We start from the raw sequence: 20,151 nt of genomic DNA on the forward strand, positions 1-20,151 counted from the left end.
CAGAACAATGCGCGAGGCATACCTAATATGCACGTACACGCAGGCGTGCACGCGTTGGAGCAAGACAGTCAACCTGCCGGCCCTGTCCCGTGTTGCGTCTGCCGTGACGGACGGTTGGGATGTGCAGTATATAGGAGGTATAGATGTATAAAGGTGAGTATTCGCAGCTGGCCGTGGCCGTGGGATGATAGTACCAACAGTACCGGGTCTTCTCTCGGCTCTCGACCCGGCCTGCCGCTAATCGACGATATTCGATGTCCGTGCTACGGGAGAGGAGATGAGGTCCCCTCTTTGTTACCCAATTGCGCCTCCTTACCCAGCTCCATAGCTAGCCCTCCTCCTTTCTACACGTACTGCCTGCCTTCAGAGCCGTCCACCGACCCCATCGACCTATTCGCACTGGGATGCCTCCATCTGTACCCGGAGACCATCTCAGCTTCTATGTCGAAAGCTGCATCTTGCACATCCTCGGAGTGTTGACCTGTGACCACCGGTATAGAGGTTCATGATGAATACCGCTACCGTCTCAATGGCGGTCACGCCAACCGTCCTATCGACATTTCTGTCCCACGTACGTACCCAGTGTAATATCCTCCTCTCTCGCCATGTTCAACCCTTCTTTGCCTTCTAATCCTCCTCGTATCCTCGATGCCGTCGTACCAGTTGTGTTTCACGACGGAGCTTGGTGGCATCCCTTGGCTATCTCTGTCTTTTCCTCCGGCTCCCCTGAAGCCGGTTGCTTCGTGCTAACGTAGAAGTTGGTCCAGTACCTCAATCGAAAACCGTTGCGCGAGCGACCGACTGCCCACCTCTCGTACGACGAAGGCCTACACCTTATCCGATCGTTCCTCGACTTTGCGTCCCACCACACGGTCGAGGACCTCCAGGCCTTCACCTCGCAATGGGTGCCACATCCGCAGTGGGTCAAAGTTGAAGAGGTCGAAATTCCGGAAGAGAGGCTTGTCGAGTCTGCCGACCTACTGCAGAAACAGCTAGGTCCAGACGGGATCAGGAAGGTTGGTGGCCGGAACTGGTGGCAGTGGCGGAAACCGGGCAGTCCCCTCAAGGCAGAATGGATCGAGATGAAGGCCGACTACAACGAACGCAAGAAGTCCGGCGAGGCCGGCAAAAGGGTCATGCTGTATGTTCACGGCGGCGCCTACTTCTTTGGGAGCGTCGACGAACACCGGTACCAGATGCAGAGACACGCGCGAAAGCTGAAGGCCAGGGTTTTTGCGCCCAAATATCGGTTGTCTCCCCAGTTCCCTTTTCCCTGCGGGCTTCAGGATTGCTTGGCCGCGTATCTACACCTCCTCACAACTCACGATCCCACTACGATCGTCCTGGCCGGTGACTCGGCCGGAGGTGGAATGGTGTTCAGTATGCTAGTAACTATGAGAGACGGGGGAATTCCCTTGCCTGCAGGTGCTATTCTCATTAGTCCGTGGGTGGACTTGACGCACTCATTTCCTAGCCTGTCTAGCGATAGCCCTCTAGACTATATTCCTAATTGTGGCTTCCACCATAAGCCTTCGAAGGCCTGGCCTCCTTTAAACGCGGATGAGTACGCGTTGTTGTTAGAGCAGACCGGCTCCGCGAAGTCGACCCCAGTGGCAACAGAATCTCTCGCCCAGGACCTCAGGCAAGCAAACGCGGCCCAAGCAGGGGACGGCAGCTCTACAATTGACAGTCGTGCGGAGACATCATTCATCACCATCAAACTCGAGGGAAAAGAGGTCCAACTCCAGGATCAGATCCAGGTAAGGGCGATGTAAAACGGCAAGTAACAAGAACTTGGCAACTAATGCTGCTCCAGATGTATACGACAAACGAACTTTTGGCACATCCATTGGTGAGCCCGGTAATGCAGCCCACCCTGGGTGGCCTACCTCCTTTGCTCATCATGACGGGTGGTGGCGAGATTCTACGCGATGAGCAGATATATATCGCACATAAGTGTGCAAATCCGACCCAGTACCAGCCTGCAGGGTGCGCTACGAATGAATCGGCGCGAGAGCAGTTGGCTCGTTTCAAACCCACAGATGTGCAGCTTCAAGTGTGGGACGACTTGTGCCATGTTGCGCCGACTCTAAGCTTCACTCGACCAGCAAAATACATGTACCGCTCGATAGCTCAATTCGGCGCCTGGGCACTGGCCAGAGCCCAGAAGACAGAAATTGAGATTTTGGACGACGAGTCGATCTCCAGTATCTCGAGTTCCGATTCGGACGCTGGGCCGGTGAACGAAGCGGCGGCGGGAGAGCGACCCGAGACGCGGGAGAACGCCAAATTCGAAGTAGGAAAAGCCGGCGATCCCTTGCCGCCGTTCAAGAACCACATGGTCCGTCAGCGCGTCGACCGTCACGGTAGAATTACCCCACTAGAGCCTGCTAGCGAGTTAGTTGGCTGCAACATAGATCCAACCGAGATAGGGGTCGTCAAGGAAGTCCCGGTACGGAGGTGGCTCGAGGCGCGCGCTCAGTGGAACAAGCGCTACGGAAGTGTCCGTACGAAGATCCACAAGAAAAGGCTCAAGGAGATGACCGCAGGATACGTGGGCTTCGACGGAGAGATGCCACCTCCGGCAGCGCTTGCTAGCAGACGCAAAGCGGAGGAGAGTCTCGTGGAGAAGAAGAAAGTAAAGGGAATAGGCCTCGCCATATGGTCTCTCTGGGGATCTAAGCACGATGAAACCACTATTATCCGAGAGCGCGAGGCAGTTAAACCCCCGGAGATCAAGGTTGCTACCAACGAAGAGGGGCAAGGGGCTCGTTCACCATCCGATCTTGAGAGTCAGGAGAAGAGAGAAGCCAAGAGAGACGTTGGGCATAATCGGAGCCGATCCAGAACGAAGATCGTCAGGGATGAGAAACAAATTGCGGAAGATGATGTCGACGAGGACATGCCCGTGTTCGTCCCTAAGACCAAGCGAGAGGAACCGCTACCCTCTCCCACCGGAAGCAGCCTACTCTCGCCGGATTCCGCCCCGTTCGAGACTGGGATTACGGGCAAGAGGCCGTTCGTTGGGGGGATTGCGGCGCCGTTCAGTCTCAACATAGACGCCGAGACAGCTAGCATGATTACGCTCACATCGATGGCGGATCAGGCTGGCCGGGTCGCGACGCCGATCCCATTAACGCCTAGTACGAATGCCTTCGCGATCACCAGCGCTGCGGCGGCGGCCGTCGCTACGGCTAAGGCAAGGGATGAAGTCGTCGACTTCGAGGCCCTGAAGCAAAGTGAGCCCCTGGATACAGGAGCGCCTCAGCTGACACTGACGGGCTTCGATACGTCTGAAAGCCTTAGCCCCTTTCCCACACCGGACGACGACCTCAACGGAAAACACAACCCAACGACAACTGCAAATGACGATCTGACGCGGCCACCTTTGGAGACGTTCGTTACCGCGCGGGAGGATCTACCCCTATCGAAATAAGTTGAATGCCACCGAGGTAACCTATAGATGGAGGATGATACCCGGTACTGCTTCATATGTCGATTTCAGGATAGTGTGTTTTTAGTTTATATAATATCGCTAGCGGTAACGGTATTTACCCACGCAACAAGATAGATTAATTTAGAAAATAGTGTCTTAGGCACTCATCAAGTCACGTTTATACGTTTTATACATATTTTACCGTGCGGGCTTTTTTTTTTTCGTAGGCCACGGCGATGATCGCAATCGCGACATTGCTGTATCGTGCCAACAGGAGGGGAGGAGGGTTGCTAGCATTCAACCACTTCGATAACCTCAATCGCGCCGACTTGACAAAAGGCGCGAGGTGCGTATTCCCCTTTTTTCCTTGCATCCTCTTCGTCGGCGCCCACGATCCGGCTACCTTGTCCGCCGCATACCTAGCCACTATGCCTAGATATCTGTAGGTATGTTGATAACGGAGACCTTTCGCCATCTTCTTCGTATTTTTCGTCCTCCTATCCTGCACCACGCCCTGGCCGATTCTCTCTCTCTCTCTCTCTCTCTCTCTCTCTCTCTCTCTCAATCCAGACCGTTCTCGGCCTTCCAGCGGTTGAGGTAGACCTCGGCGCTTTTAGGTCCCATGGCGTAGCCCTCGTAGCGGCCGCGGGTGGGGGGCATCTTCTTGGTGACGAAGGGGGTTAACTGGCGGGGGTTGCCGCTGGGGTTAGCGAGCTCGATCGGAGGAGAGGGGGGCAAGCGAATACCTTGAACTCATTGAGGCCGGGGGGCACGACATAGGTGCGGACCTTGTCCCAGTCGATGATGTAGCCGCCGTACCTCGTGTGGCGACCCATGCTCCCGGTCCTCGTGCCCTTGTAGAAGCCCTTCTTGATGTCCTTGGTGGTCAGGCGCAGCTTGCGATAAGCCTTGAGGAGCGCCTGGGTGGGCTGCATGGCGGCGCGCTCGTTCCCCTCTCGGGTTCGTTTCCTTTCCTTCCTCTTTGCGATACTCGACAGTGAGTGCTCTCCCCCTCTCCCCCTCGAGCAGATGCGAGGTGCCAATGGGCCAGTTCCGGGGACGGGAAGGAGGGCGGCGCGGGTGTTGTGCGTAAAATTGCGCAAGAAGCTTTATGAAGCTTGGGCGGGATGCGAAGTCAATGGATCGAATACCCTACCTACCTACATAACTTGCTTACATAGTTACAGATGGGAGCGATCAGACGCCTTTGCTATCGCCTATCGCTTATCATTTATCTCTTATCGTTAGTAGGTACCTAGCTCTATGATCTATCCCCCGCTAGTGCGCCCAGGGAAAAAAAAAAGGTCGAGAGCCAAGATCTCAATGAAGCTTCAATTAGGTACCTATTGCATTCGAGAATCCCGTTAGACCAACTTCAGCATCAAGCTTGTAAAGAGATAACTCGCTTCTATGCGCAGTTCCGTTGCAAAAATCTACCAGCGTTGATGACAATTATCACATTCCGAGATTTAAGACGAGAAATACTCGCTAGTTTACCGGTCATCCATCCAACATGCCCGGCCGGCAAGCCCACGGATGGCCCGTAGGAGCCCCGTCGAGCACTCAGGGCAAGGGCAAGAAAAGGTCAAAGTCCAAGTCGACCAGGACTGCCCTAGATGCCTTCGCGATCGCATCCAAAGAATATGCCGGCGTGCAAAAGCGCACGCCTCGCAATCGTGAACTAGACGCCCCATTAAGCGGCGGTCGCAACAAGCATGCAAGAGACGACGATGACAACGACGACGATGAAGACGACGACGAAGCGCCACCAAAGAAAGTGCGGCGCGCTGGCGCAAAGGGAGCCGCGGACCGTGACGAAGAGGTCGAGTACGGTAGCGACAGCAGCGGGAACGAGTGGCGGATCGGCGGTGGTGACGATGACGATTCCGAAATAGACAGCGACGAAGCTTTCGGAGAAAGCGACGAGGAGAGGTTTGAGGGCTACGTCTTCCGTGGAAGCAAGAAGAACAGGAAGGCTGGCGAGGAGGTACTAGAAATGCACTTTGGAAGGCTTCACGTTGGCTACAGCTAATTCAACCTCTAGGGGGATGAAGATGATGACAATGACGACGACGACGAGGATATTGGCGACGCTGACGGTGCCTCTCTCGGCTCCGACGCTATCGACCTCGCCGAAGCTCTCGACATGTCCTCTTCAGAAGATGATGGCGAACCTAGCAAGGGTCAGCAAGGAGACGGCTCTAGCGAGAATGGATCTGCCTCGGACGACGACGATACATCTGGCAACGAATCTTCCGACATCGAAGGTGAAGATGACGACGACGACGTGTCAGAGTCTGGCATAAATGCTTGGGTTTCTCAGTTTTCAGGGGTCAAAGATTCAGAGGAGCAAGATGCTGCGCCAACGACGAGGCCCAAGGTCGGATTGAAGGACCTGGGCTTGCTAGGAATCAAAGACCCCCATATCAAAAAGTCACTTAAGCTCATGGAGAAGGAACAGAGGTCTAGCAAGCCGCAGAAGCTCGAGGTACCGCTCGCCAGACGCCAGCAGGCAAAGCTAGATCGCAGTGCTGCCTACGAAAAGACGAGCGAGTCCCTCGACCGATGGACCGAAACTGTGAAGCACAACAGAAGGGCGGACCATTTGGTCTTCCCACTGCCTCAAACAGTAACCGGTCTCGCAAGACATAACACTACCGAACTCCCCCCCTTGAGCCACAAAGATCCCAGGACCGAATTGGAGCGGACCATCATGACAATCATGGAGGAAAGCGGTTTGGGACCGAGTGCGAAAGAAAAGGACAAACCGATAGAGGACTTGGAGTCTGGCGACGCCCAAGGAATCTCGAGGGGTAATCTCAAGAGCGCATGGCAGCAGAGGCGCCACGAAAGAGAGCTCAAGTCCCGAGAGGACGCAAGAGCCAAGCGTATCAAGAAGATCAAGAGTAAATCTTACCACCGGGTGCATAGAAAACAGAAAGAGAGGGAAGAGATAAAAGAACGCGAGGTCATGGCCGCAGCTGGCGAAATCGACTCGGAGGAGGAGCGAGATGCCCAAGACCGCCAACGAGCTATGGAGAGGATGGGCGCTCGACATCGAGAAAGCAAGTGGGCCAAGATGGCAAACAAGGGTCGCCGCGCAGCCTGGGACGACGGCGTGCGTACGGGCATAGCCGATATGGCGCGTCGAGATGAGGAACTGCGCCGCCGTATCGAGGGGAAACCATCGAAAGAAGATGATGGCTCAGACGAAGATTCCGACGGCTCGGGGGCCTCGGACGAAGGCGACGAACGGAAGAGATTACTCCGGCAGCTCGATGAAACGTCTATGGTCGAGGATACAGCGCCGAAGTCGAAATTAATGGAAATGGCGTTCATGAAGAAAGCGGAAGCGGCCAAAAAAAGGGCCAACGACGAACTAGTTGCCCAGATACGACGAGAGCTGGCCTCCGATGACGAAGATATCGAGGAGTCCGACGGAGAGCTCGACGATGTCGGCCGACGAAAGTTCGGGCAGGCTTCGAAAAAGAAACCGAGCAAGCCGGGCGAAACTGTTGCAAGAATTGGGGAAGAAGAGGCGGGAGCAGACCTCAAAGCTGCTAGAGACGGGATTGTGACCGCGAAAGCTGGCCGCTCAAAAGTACTTTCGGCGTCTGCCTTTACCGCACGAGACCCAGGCCCGAGCGTAGACGAAATAGCGGGTGCTTGGAGCCAGCCCTCGACAGCTGGTCCTCCCAGGAAGCAGAAGGGCAAGAAGGCAGGCTCGGGTGTAGAGGTACTAGAGCTCGGCGCAGACTCAGCAGCCGTGATAGCCCCGCTAGTAGCTTCTGCTAAGGCACCTAAGTCGCGCAGCGGGCAAAGGGTCGTGGATGACGACGGTGAAGCCAACTCGTCGGAGGCCGAGGATGACGACTCACCGATCGAGTTCCGGGAGCAGGAGCTCATCGAGAAGGCATTCGGCGACTTGGACGTCGTGGCCGAGTTCGAGCAAGAGAAGGCGGCGATCGGGGAGGCGGACGACGACAAGGTCGTCGACAACACCCTCCCCGGCTGGGGCGGCTGGGTCGGCGACGGAATTAGCAAGCGCGAGCAGAAGCGGCATCAAGGACGGTTCCTCACCAAGAAGGAGGGCATCAAGAAGCAGAATCGCAAGGACGCCAACCTCAAGAATGTCATCATCAGTGAGAGACAGGTCAAGAAGGTAAATGTCTCCCAACCCCACTTGAAGTCCTCTGCAAACCCCTTCTTTACCGTTTTCTTTCCTCGCTTTCCTTCCTTTCCCTATCCCTCCCCCCTTCTCCCTCTCTACCCTTTGTCCCCCATAATTCCCCTATCACATACAGTACCAGCGCACTCGCTAACATCTTGGGTCGGTTAGAACAACAAGTACATGGCGTCACAGCTACCGCACCCGTACGAGTCGCGGCTCCAGTACGAGCGGGCACTGCGCCTGCCCGTCGGGCCCGAGTGGATGACCAAGGAGACGTTCCAGCAGGCGACGAAGCCCCGCATCCTGCTCAAGCAGGGCGTCATCGCGCCGATCGCGAAGCCGACGCACTAGAGGGTGGTGGTGGTGGTAGTGGTAGTGGTGGTGATGTATATACGTATGCCATATACAGCACGCTTGGAACGAGGTAAAGAAAAGAGAAAAACGCAGGAGAAAGCAGCGTAGATAGCGCAAAGACGGGAGAGTAGACAAAATAGAACCCTGGGGAAGAACTTCGCCCCGAGAACTCTGCGAAACTATCTCGTAGGATACGTGACTGTGACACGTAAGACGCTGCTCAGATGAACCAGGTCAGGTTACCGACGCAAGTAGGCAGGTAGGCGGTAGAAGAGACTACGAGGCAGAAGGGACGAAAATGAGGCGACGCCCCGGCCAGCAAGCGGGCGCTACGCGGACGTGCCAGCAGTCTCGAGTCTTCGTTCTCCAAGCCGGCGCGTTCTCAGCCGCGAGGGCTCCTTATTTCCGCTTGTGCCCCTCGCCCGCGGCCCTCTTCTGCTCCCCCAGGCTGGGCAGGCGACTTAGCTACGAGAGGGGGTATATATAATCGTAACGCGTACCTACATCGGCCGCCGCCGCCGCACCTCTCCCTCTCCAGTTTCAACACGAGCCGCTTCCCTCACCCCCCCTCTAGTCCTCCCCCCCGTCCTCTTCCTCGTCGCTGCTGTCCCCGAACACCGCCCGCAGCACCTCCTCCCGCGCGCGCCGGCCCTCGAGCGCCTCGTTGACCTCCGCGTTGACGCCCGCCCCCGCCTCGCCTCGCCTAGGCGCTGCCTCCTCCCCGGGCCGCGGGGTCGCCGCCGTAGAAGAAGAAGCAGTCGTAGTAGTAGCCCCTTCCTGCGCCTGGCGCATCAGCTCGTCGAGCGTCATCGCGCGGCCGCTGCCCGCAGCAGCAGCAGCGACGGGGTGCGCTGCGCTGGACGACCCCGCCCCCTCCTCCGGCCCCTGGCCCTGGCTCTTCGTCGTCGTGGCGGCGGCGCCGCCGTGGGCGTGCTCCGGCTGCGCGTGCGCGGGGGGCCTGACGCCGAAGCGCTTGCACAGGAGGCGCGACGGGTAGAAGTCGGCGGCGGACCGCGTCATGGCGCCGTACATGCCGAGGCGGGCGGCCTCCTCGGCCGGGTCGGGCGGGCGCTGGATCGGCGGCGCGGCGGCGACGCCGCCGTCGCCCGCGCCCGTCGTCGTCGCCGCCGTCGAGCTCGCCGTCGTGAACCGCGACGCCATCATCCCCGTCATCGGCTTGAAGATGCGCGCGCAGCTCCGGAACTCGTGCAGCTCGCGCAGCCAGTCCTCCGTGCTCGTCCCGGGCGGCTTCGTCGGCGGCCGCAGCCGTGGCGCGCTGTCGTTGCCGCTGCCGCTAGGCGCGCCGAGAGCCGCCGCGTACTCGAGGTACGCGCGGTAGCGCGCGCGCTTGCCCTCGTCGTCGGCGTACGGCGCCGCGCCGAGGCCCCCCGCGCCCCGCGCCAGCGCCGCCGCCGCCGTCGCCGCGTCGAGCTCGGGGATCTGGCGCAGCAGCTCCGCCTCGCTCGCCGGCGTCTGGCCCTCGGGCACCTCGCCCCGGCCCGGTGGCAGGTTGGGCTTGCCCGCCGCGGCCGCGAGCCGGTCGCGCGCCCCCGCCGACAAGAAGTCGAATACCGACTTGCCCGGCAGCGGGGCCTCGCCGAGGAGCGACGCACGCGCCCGCGGATCGAGCTTCGACGCCTTGGCCGCGTCAGCCGTCGACACGTAGCCCGACGATGGCGCGCCTCCGCTGGTTTCGGACGACTTCAGCTGCTTGCTCGGTTTCCAGCCCGGCGGTATGACGGGCGGCGGGTACTTCCCTGCGGAGGTGACGGCGGACGCGAGGTCGTCGTTCGTCTCAGCGCCGAACACGAAGCCGTCGAGCGGTAGCCGGCCGTCGTAGCACCTCCGTATGTTCTTCCCCGCCTGGGCCAGGGCGCTCTTGCGAGATATGAAGACGGGCGCCGTGCGTAGCGCCGGGTTGGCCGCCTTCTCCTTCTTTTTCTTCTTGCTGCCCCCTATGACGCGGTTGTACGATATCCGCGGCCCGATCTCGTACGGGTCTTCGTCGTCGGATCCCGTGTCGTTTAAGATGCCGATACCGATACCGCCCTTAGCGAATTTAGACGACGTTTCTTTCTTCGGTGTACCTGGTCGTCGTACTATGGGGCCGCTCTCCTCGTCGGAGCTCCCGCCAGCTTCCGTCTGGGCGCCAGGTTTCGTCAGCGGCGTTAACCTCGACTCGCCTTCGTAGCCGAGGCCCTTGCGATCGAGTTTCCTGACGAGAGAGATCACGGGCACGTTGTCTGGCGCAAAGAGGTACGTCTCTTCCCCGTTCTGGGCGCCCCCTTGCTTCACTACGACGTCGAGCCGTGCCCTCCGGCGCACCTTAGGACCTATCCCTTGCCCGTCCTTCCAGCCCATCCTCCTCAGTAACTTCACGCCCATCGTCTCGCCCCGGACGCGGAAGATATCGGCGAGCCCGCCGCCACCGCGTCGGGCGCCGTCCTCATCGGACCCCAAGCCGGCGAATGCGTGGGTGGTCTGCAGCTTCTGGGCCTCGGCAGCGTCAGCCAGGTCCTCCTCATCCATGAAATCCTCAGGCCGCTGCTGGCGTGGGGTGCTGCCGGAAGCAGCGGAGTTTGGGTCGTCCTTGCGGCGGTCTGCCCGCGACGAGACGAAGGTGGCCGGGGTCCAGCCCTCCTTGGAGCCGACAGTATTGAAGTAGCCAGCGCTCCAGCCGCCGGTGAAGGCGCCGTGGAGGCGCCTGCGGCCGCGCTCGTCCCGGACCTCCTGCTTCCAGACTGGCACGTAGGAGCCATCGTCGCGGACTTCCGGGTCGAGAGGAGGGAGCGGCGTGCCGAAGAGGACGTAGGGAGACTGCTGGGCTTGGAGATCGGCTTCGAAGGCGGCGCGGGATCGCTTGGATGACATGGGGCGATTCGTGGGCACAGGAGGTGGGCACGCAGGCAGACAGAGGGAGTGGTATTGAAGCGGCGACGCGATTGGAGGTAGATGTATACGCGAAATGTCGGGCGTGTAAAGAGGGCGAAGAGAGCACGGGGTAAGTAGGCGATAGCGCTACAGATCGACGTATCGATGTAGGTGTTGTAGCTCCCCAGCACGCGTCATACCAAATTCGAAGGTATCTGGAACTACCTATGTCTTATCGATAACCCTGGATAAAATACGGGCGCTCTACCTACGGTACATTCGCACTGTACATATCTACACTGTCTTTTCTACAAATAATTCCGCACTCTCGATTCCTATCTAATGCTGGTTACTGAGCAGCCCTCTGGGTCTTGACTGCGGGATACGACAACTCACTTCCCTGCTCTCGATTGTATAGTATGCGAATGAACTCGACAACGAATTTGGGATGTTGAGATTGACGTAGCTGGCCAGGTAAGACGCCTGAGCCAACGGGGTGGCTAACTAGTTCTACATGTTACCTACCCGAGCACAAGTTGCTGAAGACGGAAGGAAACTCAGCCAACCGCGAAGTTGAACTACCTATACCTATTAGGAAGACATGTGGCTTTGGTAGGTGGTGGATAGGTATGGTGGCAGATAGGCATGGCTTATATCCTACACCCCCTTTCATGCGCAGGCAAGAACTCAGGCCGTTAGAAGAGGCGAGGCACAGCCAATGGTCTCAACAACGGTGTCTATGCAAGTATAGAGAGTTGTACAGAAAGGTCCGGGAACCATTCGGCCACGTCTAACTAATAGTCTCCTTTTCTCAACAAAATAGAGAGAGCGGGCCTGCCCCAGGCCCGCTCTCTCACGGGGCGTTGGGTACGGCATATCGAGAACAGAAGTCAATCTAGTATGAGCTGTCAGGCTCACATACTCCCCTCCCCTCCCCTCCCCTCCCCCGCGTTGAGTTACTCTCAAAGGTGTTATGAGCAGCACCTGCATATACCCATGCAGCCCTGTCTGCCGACTTATCTCAGCATATGGCGTTGCCACATCCTACTAAGATGCAGAGTTGGCCCGACTTGCTTCGGTCAGCGACATACATACATCACGGCCCCTACCGAACCCAACCTATAGATAGATATGTTCACACATACGGACGACACATAGGTAGGCCCAAGTCCTCGGTCGGCACGACATCCTGCGAAGGCTACGTACGTTATAATAGGCCAAGTAACGAATGGGACCAAGGCCGGTGACAGTTCCACGTTCACGGTCTCGCTCCTGAGTGTCAATATGACAAGGGAGGGAAGCCGTAAGGACCCTCCATATCCCGCAGCCTCAAGCGTGCCCGGTGGGTAGATATGGGGTGGCATACCTATGGGTGCTGCTCTCCACACCACCCACGGAGAGGCGGCCATATACTGCGCTTCACCAATCTATGAGACGCAAGGGACCGGACCGTCAAGCTCGAGGGGTGGATTGCGCTTCCAAATACCTGGTTTCACCTTGCGGCCGAATGACCGCAAGACGTAGCTCGGGCAGCTGACCGCTACTCGAGTCTCGCAGTTGTCATTTCTCTCACTCGAGCAGAGAGGGTGTAAAGGACTGTCTCTGCTGTGCTTTCCACGGTGTGAACTTCTGGTTGCTAATCAGAACCCATTGGTCGAACCCCCCTTTCCGACGGCCTAGGGTCAGAATTCGAGTTGAAACCCTAAAAGAGGCGGCGATAGCTGGAGCTAGAGAGAGCACATATCACGACAGCACCGATGGTACCTACGTCGCTGTATCCAACACGACTGCACCTCAGGGTCCGGAGCTGCACACCCCTGCTGTCCAATGTCGTTAGGATATAGGTAGGGTACCTTGGAATACCGGCCGCCGACACGATGCGTTTGTGAGTTTTCTCTTTTGGGATGCAACTCGCTTGGCGTGCCAATGGACCGGTGGTGAATGCCCTGTATACAGCCTTATCCGACCGCAGGGCTAGCGGAAGCGGAACGGTCCCAGAAACTTGGCCTATGGTGGCCCTAAACTGACCGAAAAGAAAGGAGGGACGGAAGATGGGTGGCAAGAGGGAAAAGGGACTGAAGGCGATTATTGGGCCAATCCTTGGCCGTGATGCTGCGATACCACCTCGACAACCTAGTAGGTGGGCGTGGCCACAGTCGTCATACCGAGCCAAGCGTTACCGTCACGTTCTGCGTAAGTCAACCCGTCGGGTTGTCGTGATATTAGTTCCTTGGGAGAAGCCGTCGGTAGGATGGATAGGGTTGCGGCGGCACTGGGACGGGCTGGGACGGGTTGCTACGTGACCTGATGGCTGACGGAGGGAGAGGGAAGGGAAAGGAGGGGGAGGGGGGAGAGGGGAAGGGGGGCACCAAATTCAACCACGTCGGGCTGAGGATCGACTCGGACCTTACCAGGTAACATCCACACACTCCTCTATGGAACAACCCAGGCACATACAAGTTAGAGGGCACTTCAGGCCACGACCCTACCTAGGTACACAACTTATGCAAATACTTGTACATACCTATATATATATATACCTAGAAGGTATGCAAGGAGGATGCACAATACGGCACCTCGAGTGTAGGTACCTGGTATGCTAGGACGTGGTTGAGAGGATATAGAGATAACAGGGCTTACCCACCAAAGAGGGGTTATCAACTGTGTAAACTGTGGTACATTAGAGTCCCCGCCAACCTATAAGCCGGCTCTCTCTATCGGGCGGAGGTGCACAGTAGTAAAATTACCTCTCTCTTTTCTTAGCTCCAGGCAGTTTAGGTAGGCTAGGTACGTTCCAACCAAGCACCCGGGCATCTAATGTACACAGGTTCCTGCCTGTTAGGTTTGAGAGTACCTGCCTACTCCGTGTGCCGAGGTGATTAAGCCTCTTGGTGCATCGGGTACATGTCCTGGGTACGGCCAATGGAGTATCCAGCCACCTGAGGCACTCCGGTTGGAGGGAGGGAGAAGGGGGACTGGAACACTCCCGACATCTAATATACCCCCCAGTAGGGCCTATAGGCACCTGAGGTAGGTACCTCTACTACCCTCGGTACCTGACATACCACCTTAGGTGCCTGCCTAAGTACATAGGTATGTATATAAACAGGTCAATCTAGAGCCGCGGATGGAGGGATTGGTGGGGCGTCTTCAGGGAGAGCACCTATCGAAATACCAAGGTACCTCAACTAGGGGCGCAGGGAAAGAAACACTGGGGGCGGCAGCGGGACCAAGTTCAAACCAGGGGGAGCTTCGCCAACTGGCAGGTCAGGCATACCTGCCTACCTTACCTCCTAGGTAGTCGCCTCATAAGGTACCTGCTGGCCTGAAGGGAGGAGGTACCTAATGTAAGAGGTACCTGAGCCAGGTAAGGCAGATAGGTACATGCCTAATGTACCTATCTGGCCTACTCGTACTGCCGTAGGTAGATAGGTAGGTACCCAGGTAGGTACCTGCCTGTAAGGCACAGGCACCTGCTGAGAACCGACAATACATATTGAGTAGGTACATACCTATTACCTGTAGGCACATGCCTCCCTCCTCACCTGAACTTGCTATCGTCGTCTACCTCCAACACGCAACCTACCGTCTGCTCCCATTTCTCTTGATCCCCCCCCTTTCTTCCTATCGACACAAAATCGACAGAGAACAGGACGACCATTCATCCGGGCCGAATAAATAGCTATGGAACAATAGGCCGTCGACAGCACCACGGAGCCGGTCTTGTTCATATCAGCCTCCAACGACAACACGCTACGCCCTCTGTTCTGCCGCTTTCCCACTCTGCCCAGCGCTCCTCTCCACCACAGAAAAGTGTCCGCCAGCACCCGCACCGACGCCCAGTGCTTGTGCTGGTCAATAATAATTTCGACTTTTATGGATCACCAGCCTCTGCCCTGATTGCGTTGTGGCCTTGTCCACACCTACCGTTCCCTGGTCGCTCATCAATTTCCGTAGTTGATTGCTGTAGCAATGTCAACTTCCGCAACCGAACAACACCAGCATCATCATCATCATCAACCACCACCACCACCAGAAGAGGAAGAGCATCGTCATCGTCATCATCATCATTACAATCACCATAATAATCAACAGCAGCAGCATCAACCCAGTCACCATCACCAACCCTCGTCCTGGTCGTCCTCGTCGTCTCCGAGATCTCACCACGCCCAACTCCCGGTACGAAGCCATTCGACACGTTCACGCCCGACCACCTCTGCCACCGCCGCTTCGTCGTCTGCCTACAATTCCTCCGCTCCATCAACCCCCCATCATCCTCCTTCGAGCTCTCATCATAACCGCCACCACGGCCGCCAGACCTCGTCTTCCGGCCGTCCCCTCCACGACGTTCTACCACAGCAGGACTATGAAACCTCAAACGTAGCCCAACAACCTAAGCGAAGTTCCAGCAAAGACCGCCCTCCCCCGGTCTCACGTGGCACCGACTCTCAGGGTGTTCACCGTCGTAGCAGTTCCCGATCAAATCACGTTCACCACGATATGGCTGGCCCGACGGCTGTTGCCAACAACGCTGGCCCGGCTGCTATCCCGCCCGTCATGCAAGCAGCAGCGGATGCTCGCGCTACAGGCGCTAAGCAGAGGACCTCCAGGACTTCCATCCCAACCCAATCTGGCAAATGGATTCTTGGCAAGACCATCGGGGCGGGTAGCATGGGCAAGGTAAAGCTTGCTCGTAAAGAGGACGGCACAGAACAGGTCAGTTCCCTCCCCTTCGCCACTCGCTCCAGTTCGCGGGCGTCTTGAAGAGGATCTGTAGTTGTTAACTCAACTCTTTACTTCGCTTAGGTCGCCTGTAAAATCATCCCGCGTGGCTCGACCGAGGATGGCCATCACAGTCGAGCTGATAAGGAGAGGGCGGATCAGTCCAAGGAAATTCGGACTGCGCGCGAAGCTGCCATCGTGACCCTCCTACAGCACCCACACATCTGCGGCATGCGAGATGTCGTTCGCACCAACTATCATTGGTACATGCTATTCGAGTATGTCAACGGTGGCCAGATGCTAGATTACATCATCTCCCACGGCAAGTTGAAAGAGAAGCAGGCGAGGAAATTCAGCAGGCAGATTGCCAGCGCCCTCGACTATTGTCACCGAAACAGCATCGTCCATCGCGATCTCAAGATTGAGAATATTCTCATCAGCAAGACGGGCGACATCAAGATCATCGACTTCGGCCTCAGCAACCTCTTCGCCCCCCGCGGTCATCTTAAGACCTTTTGCGGCAGTCTATATTTTGCCGCGCCCGAGCTCCTCCAGGCTCGCGCATACACGGGACCCGAGGTCGATGTCTGGAGCTTTGGTATTGTCTTATACGTTTTGGTATGCGGGAAAGTCCCCTTTGATGACCAGAGTATGCCGGCCCTCCATGCGAAGATCAAGAAGGGCCAAGTTGACTACCCGAGTTGGTTATCGAACGGTAAGCTTCCCGTATCTAGCCCGCGTCGCTTCACATTTCTGACCTGTTCACAGAATGCCGCCACCTGTTGTCCCGCATGCTCGTTACCGATCCGCGACAAAGAGCAACCATGCACGAGGTCATGAACCACCCGTGGATGATTAAGGGATATAGCGGTCCGCCCGAAAATTACCTACCTGTCCGCGAACCCCTGGCGCTCCCTCTCGAACCAGAAGTCATTAATGCTATGACGGGTTTCAATTTTGGCCCTCCGGAAGTTATCAAGACCCAGCTTACCAAGGTCATCGAGTCGGAAGACTATAAGCGTGCTGTACAGCTTCTCCAGAAAGAGAAAGAGGTGCCGCCTGTCCCCAAGGACGTGGAAAAGAAACGAGGATTTGGGTTCGACTTCTATAAACGACGCAACTCCGGGAGCAGCCGAGATAATTTGACTGCTCCGAGCTCAGATGCTCTCCAGATTGGCAGCGACCCCCTCAATGCCTTCAGCCCTCTGGTTTCTATCTATTATCTCGTTAAAGAAAAGCAAGACCGAGATAAAGTAGATCCGGCGCCGAAGTCACACGCGCCGAAGAATGCCGCCGACTCTTCACTACCGGATATTGCCCCTCCTCCTGAGGCTCACACGAACACGGCAACCTACGAGATGGCCGGGGAGAAGGCCACCGGTGGGAGATCGCGACCACGTGCCAGAACCCACGGGGAGGATGACGCCCCTGAAGAGCTTAAAAAGGCCCAGCCGCCGGCGACTGTGCCCCCTCCCCCAGACGTTCCCGCAGAGCTGCCTCACAAGAAGGAGAGCACCGCTGCCGGCATCCTCCGGCGGTTCAGCACGAGGCGCCGCAGAGACGTAGAGAGGCTCGATAAGGACCGTTCGCATCCTCCCGTGGTCCACGTTCATTCTCCGGCTGAAAATCCGACGACACCACGAAAGAGCTTTAGCATACGCAGGTCGAGACGTGACCGAGACGACGAACAGGGCACACGACTGCGCTCCGGCAGTAGTCAGCCTCAACACCGCGACCTCCTTACCCCGCCGCTCTCTGCGGGTGGCAACCTGTCGGGAAGCAAAAAGGGCCTAGGGCGTTCGACAAGCGTCAATTCAGCCGAGTTCAGGAGACGGCCGTTCGGATCTGCCCAGAGAGTCGCCATTAAAGATCCACCGCCCACGAGCGGCTCTGACCAGTCTGCGGCTACTGATAAGCTTCCGCCGGAACCGAAGAGTGCCCTCAGCCCCCGGGGCACCTCTATGAGAGCGAAGCCGTTGAGCCACGCTCGTCGGGAGAGCATTCAAGCCAGGAGAATGCGCAGGGAAGGGGCTCGCGCTGCTGATGTTCTCGAGGAAACGGATCAAGAACTTGGCGAGGCCAGTGGCAACTCGGCAGACCGCCTGGACGACACCGAACTAGCCAAGCCAGTCTTTCTCAAGGGTCTCTTTAGCGTCTCGACGACATCTACGAAGTCGGTGCCCGCCATTCGCGCAGACGTAAAGAGGGTGCTCAAACTGCTTGGCGTCGAATATACGGAGATCCGGGGTGGGTTCTCTTGCCGCCACACGCCTAGCATCGACCTCAAGAAGGGCGGTGACGTGCCGGGTAGCCCGGCCCCGACTCCCGGCCACCGGCGCAGGTTCAGCTTCGGAATCAGGAGCGACCGGGAGCGTGACGAGGTTAGAGAGGCCGAACGAGTGCCGCCTACGCCACGAACACCGGGGAGGGGACGGGTCGATGGGGCCGATTCAATGTCGGAGCTCTCCGACCCGGAGAGCATCATCCCTCGAGACACAACCGGCTCTTCACGGAGAGTGCCTGGGGAAACGACTACGCACGTGCAGAGCGATCTGGGCGGCAACATGGTTTTGGAATTTGAGATTTTCATCGTGAAGGTGCCTCTACTCTCGCTGCACGGAATCCAGTTTAAGCGTATGGAGGGGAACACGTGGCAGTTTAAAAACATGGCAGACCATATCCTCAAGGAGTTGCGTCTGTGAAGCAGAGCCGCGTGGAGGCGCGTCGTTTTTGTCGCGCGACAAGGAGAACTTGCTACTACTATAAAAGGTTCGAGTTGACGCCCCGGGGGATGCCTGCGTCCTCTGCCGAGCGGCGAGGTCTCGGCAGCGTAGGCTCGGATCAGCCTGCTCATCGTTAAGACTTGGTGAGATAGCGTCAGAATCTCGGGTCCGGTCCTGGGGGAGTGGTGAAGAGGGCGGCATGTTGACCTGGTTTTCGCACGAGCCTATGGAGGCAGAGACGACCCCGCGCTTGGGGGAGGGGAGGGGGAGGCTCGTGGTTGTAAGGATACGAAGCAGAGCGGTTGGCGGGTTTGGTGAAGGGGCTTTTCACGACCATGATGTTTTCTTAATAGCAAACACAAAGCACCTAAGTAATGTAGAAAGAATCTATCTCGGGCGCGGGCAGACTTGGTATTCATGTAATCTGTGTACTATGCGTGTGTGTCGTTATTCTGGCCGCAATGCTTATAGCCCTCGATTTAGGTGGGCAGTGTATAGGTATTGTAAATGCCCCGACCATACCTGGGCACCTAACTTGCCCCAGGTACCGCCTTAGGTAGCTATACATACATTAGTAGGTATCTAGGTACCTGTAATTAGGCATATATGTAGATAGGAGATCAGTAGGTTATATAACGAAGGATAGGTTCGATTCCTAACAGCGCTACTTGGTAGTCTTCACTACCTATTTAGCTCATCTACAAGCATGCCAGGGCCCCCCTTCGGGGGGCCGTAGGGGTTTTAGTTTATTTAAAGGATAATTAGGTTATGGACGATATTATTATCTATTATATAAAACGTAAATATTTATCCTATCTAGAGGACAGTTATAATACGTTAAACTCTTTATTATACTAATTTATTTATAAAGATAATTTCCTTATAAAAATACCTTTATAAATAACCCCATAAATAACTTTATAATTACGAAGTTATTTAGAAGATATTTTATTTTTATTAGCTAAAAGTTTATACGGCCCGTTTAAAGAAGATATATCTAATAAAACTATAGCATATGTAATAGGATCCTTATTTCCTTACTAACGAATCTATTTTTTACCTATTTTAATTTTATTTATATACAAACCCACCTAGGCTAATCCCCCCTTGTATAATCTAGTTTAGTTTTTTCTTATTAAGTTTAGGTTAGTTTCTTTTCGTTTAATCTAGGTTAATTTCTCCTCATTTAATCTAGGTTAGTTTCTCTTTCTTTAATTAAGGTTAATTTCTCTTTATTTAACTTAAGTTAATTTCTTATTGTTTAATTTTAGTTAGGTTCTTTCTATTTAATATAGGTTAGTTTCTTTCTATTTAATCTAAGTTAATATCTCTTCGTTTAATTAAGAATTAATTATTAGTTAATTCTTTTTCGTAGTTAAATTTAGCATCGATTCTTACTTACCCTTTTTCTCCTAGCCTATAGAAAGGTTCTAAGTCTTTGATATTAAAACTTAAAGAAGCATAAAACGGTTTAGCGTATTTTCTTTATACTTTATTATATAAACGTATATAAAGAGTACTTTAATTAATATATAATATTAATTTAATTTATTATTATCTTATTACGACTTTAGTATTATTATTATTTATTTATAATTTTATTTATTATATTATTTTTAAATTCTAATCTTTATATTACTTTTTAATTTTATTAAATATTATATCCATTATATAAAAAGTTACTTATATATAACTCTTTATTCTTTTTAATTACTCGTTTATCTACCTTAATTTATAGTTCGCTTATATAATATAATTCATAACCTCTTATTATTTATATAGAGATAGTTCGTATTTCTTTTATTTATTTATTTTCTTTTTAAATAGTTAGTTAATTTACTTTCTTCTTTTTATATTTTATTACTTATAAAGTA

At 55.2% G+C, this 20,151-nt stretch overlaps 5 protein-coding genes across 5 annotated transcripts; 3 read left to right on the top strand and 2 right to left on the bottom strand.

Moving 5' to 3' along the window:
* Nucleotides 1-19: 19 nt before the first annotated feature.
* Nucleotides 20-3,588, top strand: GGS23DRAFT_555474 (alpha/beta-hydrolase). The gene is made up of 3 exons (XM_051515602.1): nucleotides 20-571; nucleotides 768-1,760; nucleotides 1,817-3,588. The coding sequence occupies exons 1-3, from the start codon at nucleotides 506-508 to the stop codon at nucleotides 3,434-3,436; spliced, it is 2,679 nt and encodes an 892-aa protein (XP_051374810.1). The 5' UTR covers nucleotides 20-505; the 3' UTR covers nucleotides 3,437-3,588.
* Nucleotides 3,589-3,654: 66 nt separating this feature from the next.
* GGS23DRAFT_555486 (mitochondrial ribosomal protein L27-domain-containing protein) lies at nucleotides 3,655-4,598 on the bottom strand. The gene is given in 3 exon segments (XM_051515603.1): nucleotides 3,655-3,983; nucleotides 3,998-4,120; nucleotides 4,183-4,598. 2 exon segments carry the CDS (start codon nucleotides 4,369-4,371, stop codon nucleotides 3,998-4,000), a joined length of 312 nt encoding a protein of 103 aa, XP_051374811.1. The 5' UTR covers nucleotides 4,372-4,598; the 3' UTR covers nucleotides 3,655-3,983.
* Nucleotides 4,599-4,726: 128 nt separating this feature from the next.
* GGS23DRAFT_555488 (small-subunit processome) lies at nucleotides 4,727-8,112 on the top strand. Its single transcript, XM_051515604.1, has 3 exons — nucleotides 4,727-5,423; nucleotides 5,481-7,598; nucleotides 7,776-8,112. The coding sequence occupies exons 1-3, from the start codon at nucleotides 4,950-4,952 to the stop codon at nucleotides 7,956-7,958; spliced, it is 2,775 nt and encodes a 924-aa protein (XP_051374812.1). The 5' UTR covers nucleotides 4,727-4,949; the 3' UTR covers nucleotides 7,959-8,112.
* A 377-nt stretch (nucleotides 8,113-8,489) lies between these two features.
* GGS23DRAFT_617172 (DUF1604-domain-containing protein) lies at nucleotides 8,490-11,078 on the bottom strand. Its single transcript, XM_051520842.1, has one exon. It carries the CDS (start codon nucleotides 10,830-10,832, stop codon nucleotides 8,532-8,534), a length of 2,301 nt encoding a protein of 766 aa, XP_051374813.1. The 5' UTR covers nucleotides 10,833-11,078; the 3' UTR covers nucleotides 8,490-8,531.
* A 3,148-nt stretch (nucleotides 11,079-14,226) lies between these two features.
* GGS23DRAFT_555496 (uncharacterized protein) lies at nucleotides 14,227-18,915 on the top strand. The gene is made up of 3 exons (XM_051515605.1): nucleotides 14,227-15,548; nucleotides 15,639-16,269; nucleotides 16,323-18,915. Exons 1-3 carry the CDS (start codon nucleotides 14,805-14,807, stop codon nucleotides 18,254-18,256), a joined length of 3,309 nt encoding a protein of 1,102 aa, XP_051374814.1. The 5' UTR covers nucleotides 14,227-14,804; the 3' UTR covers nucleotides 18,257-18,915.
* Nucleotides 18,916-20,151: the final 1,236 nt, after the last annotated feature.

Source organism: Durotheca rogersii (assembly GCF_024521655.1).
Source record: "Durotheca rogersii strain YMJ 92031201 chromosome Unknown GGS23scaffold_4, whole genome shotgun sequence".
NCBI classification, from domain to species: domain Eukaryota; kingdom Fungi; phylum Ascomycota; class Sordariomycetes; order Xylariales; family Xylariaceae; genus Durotheca; species Durotheca rogersii.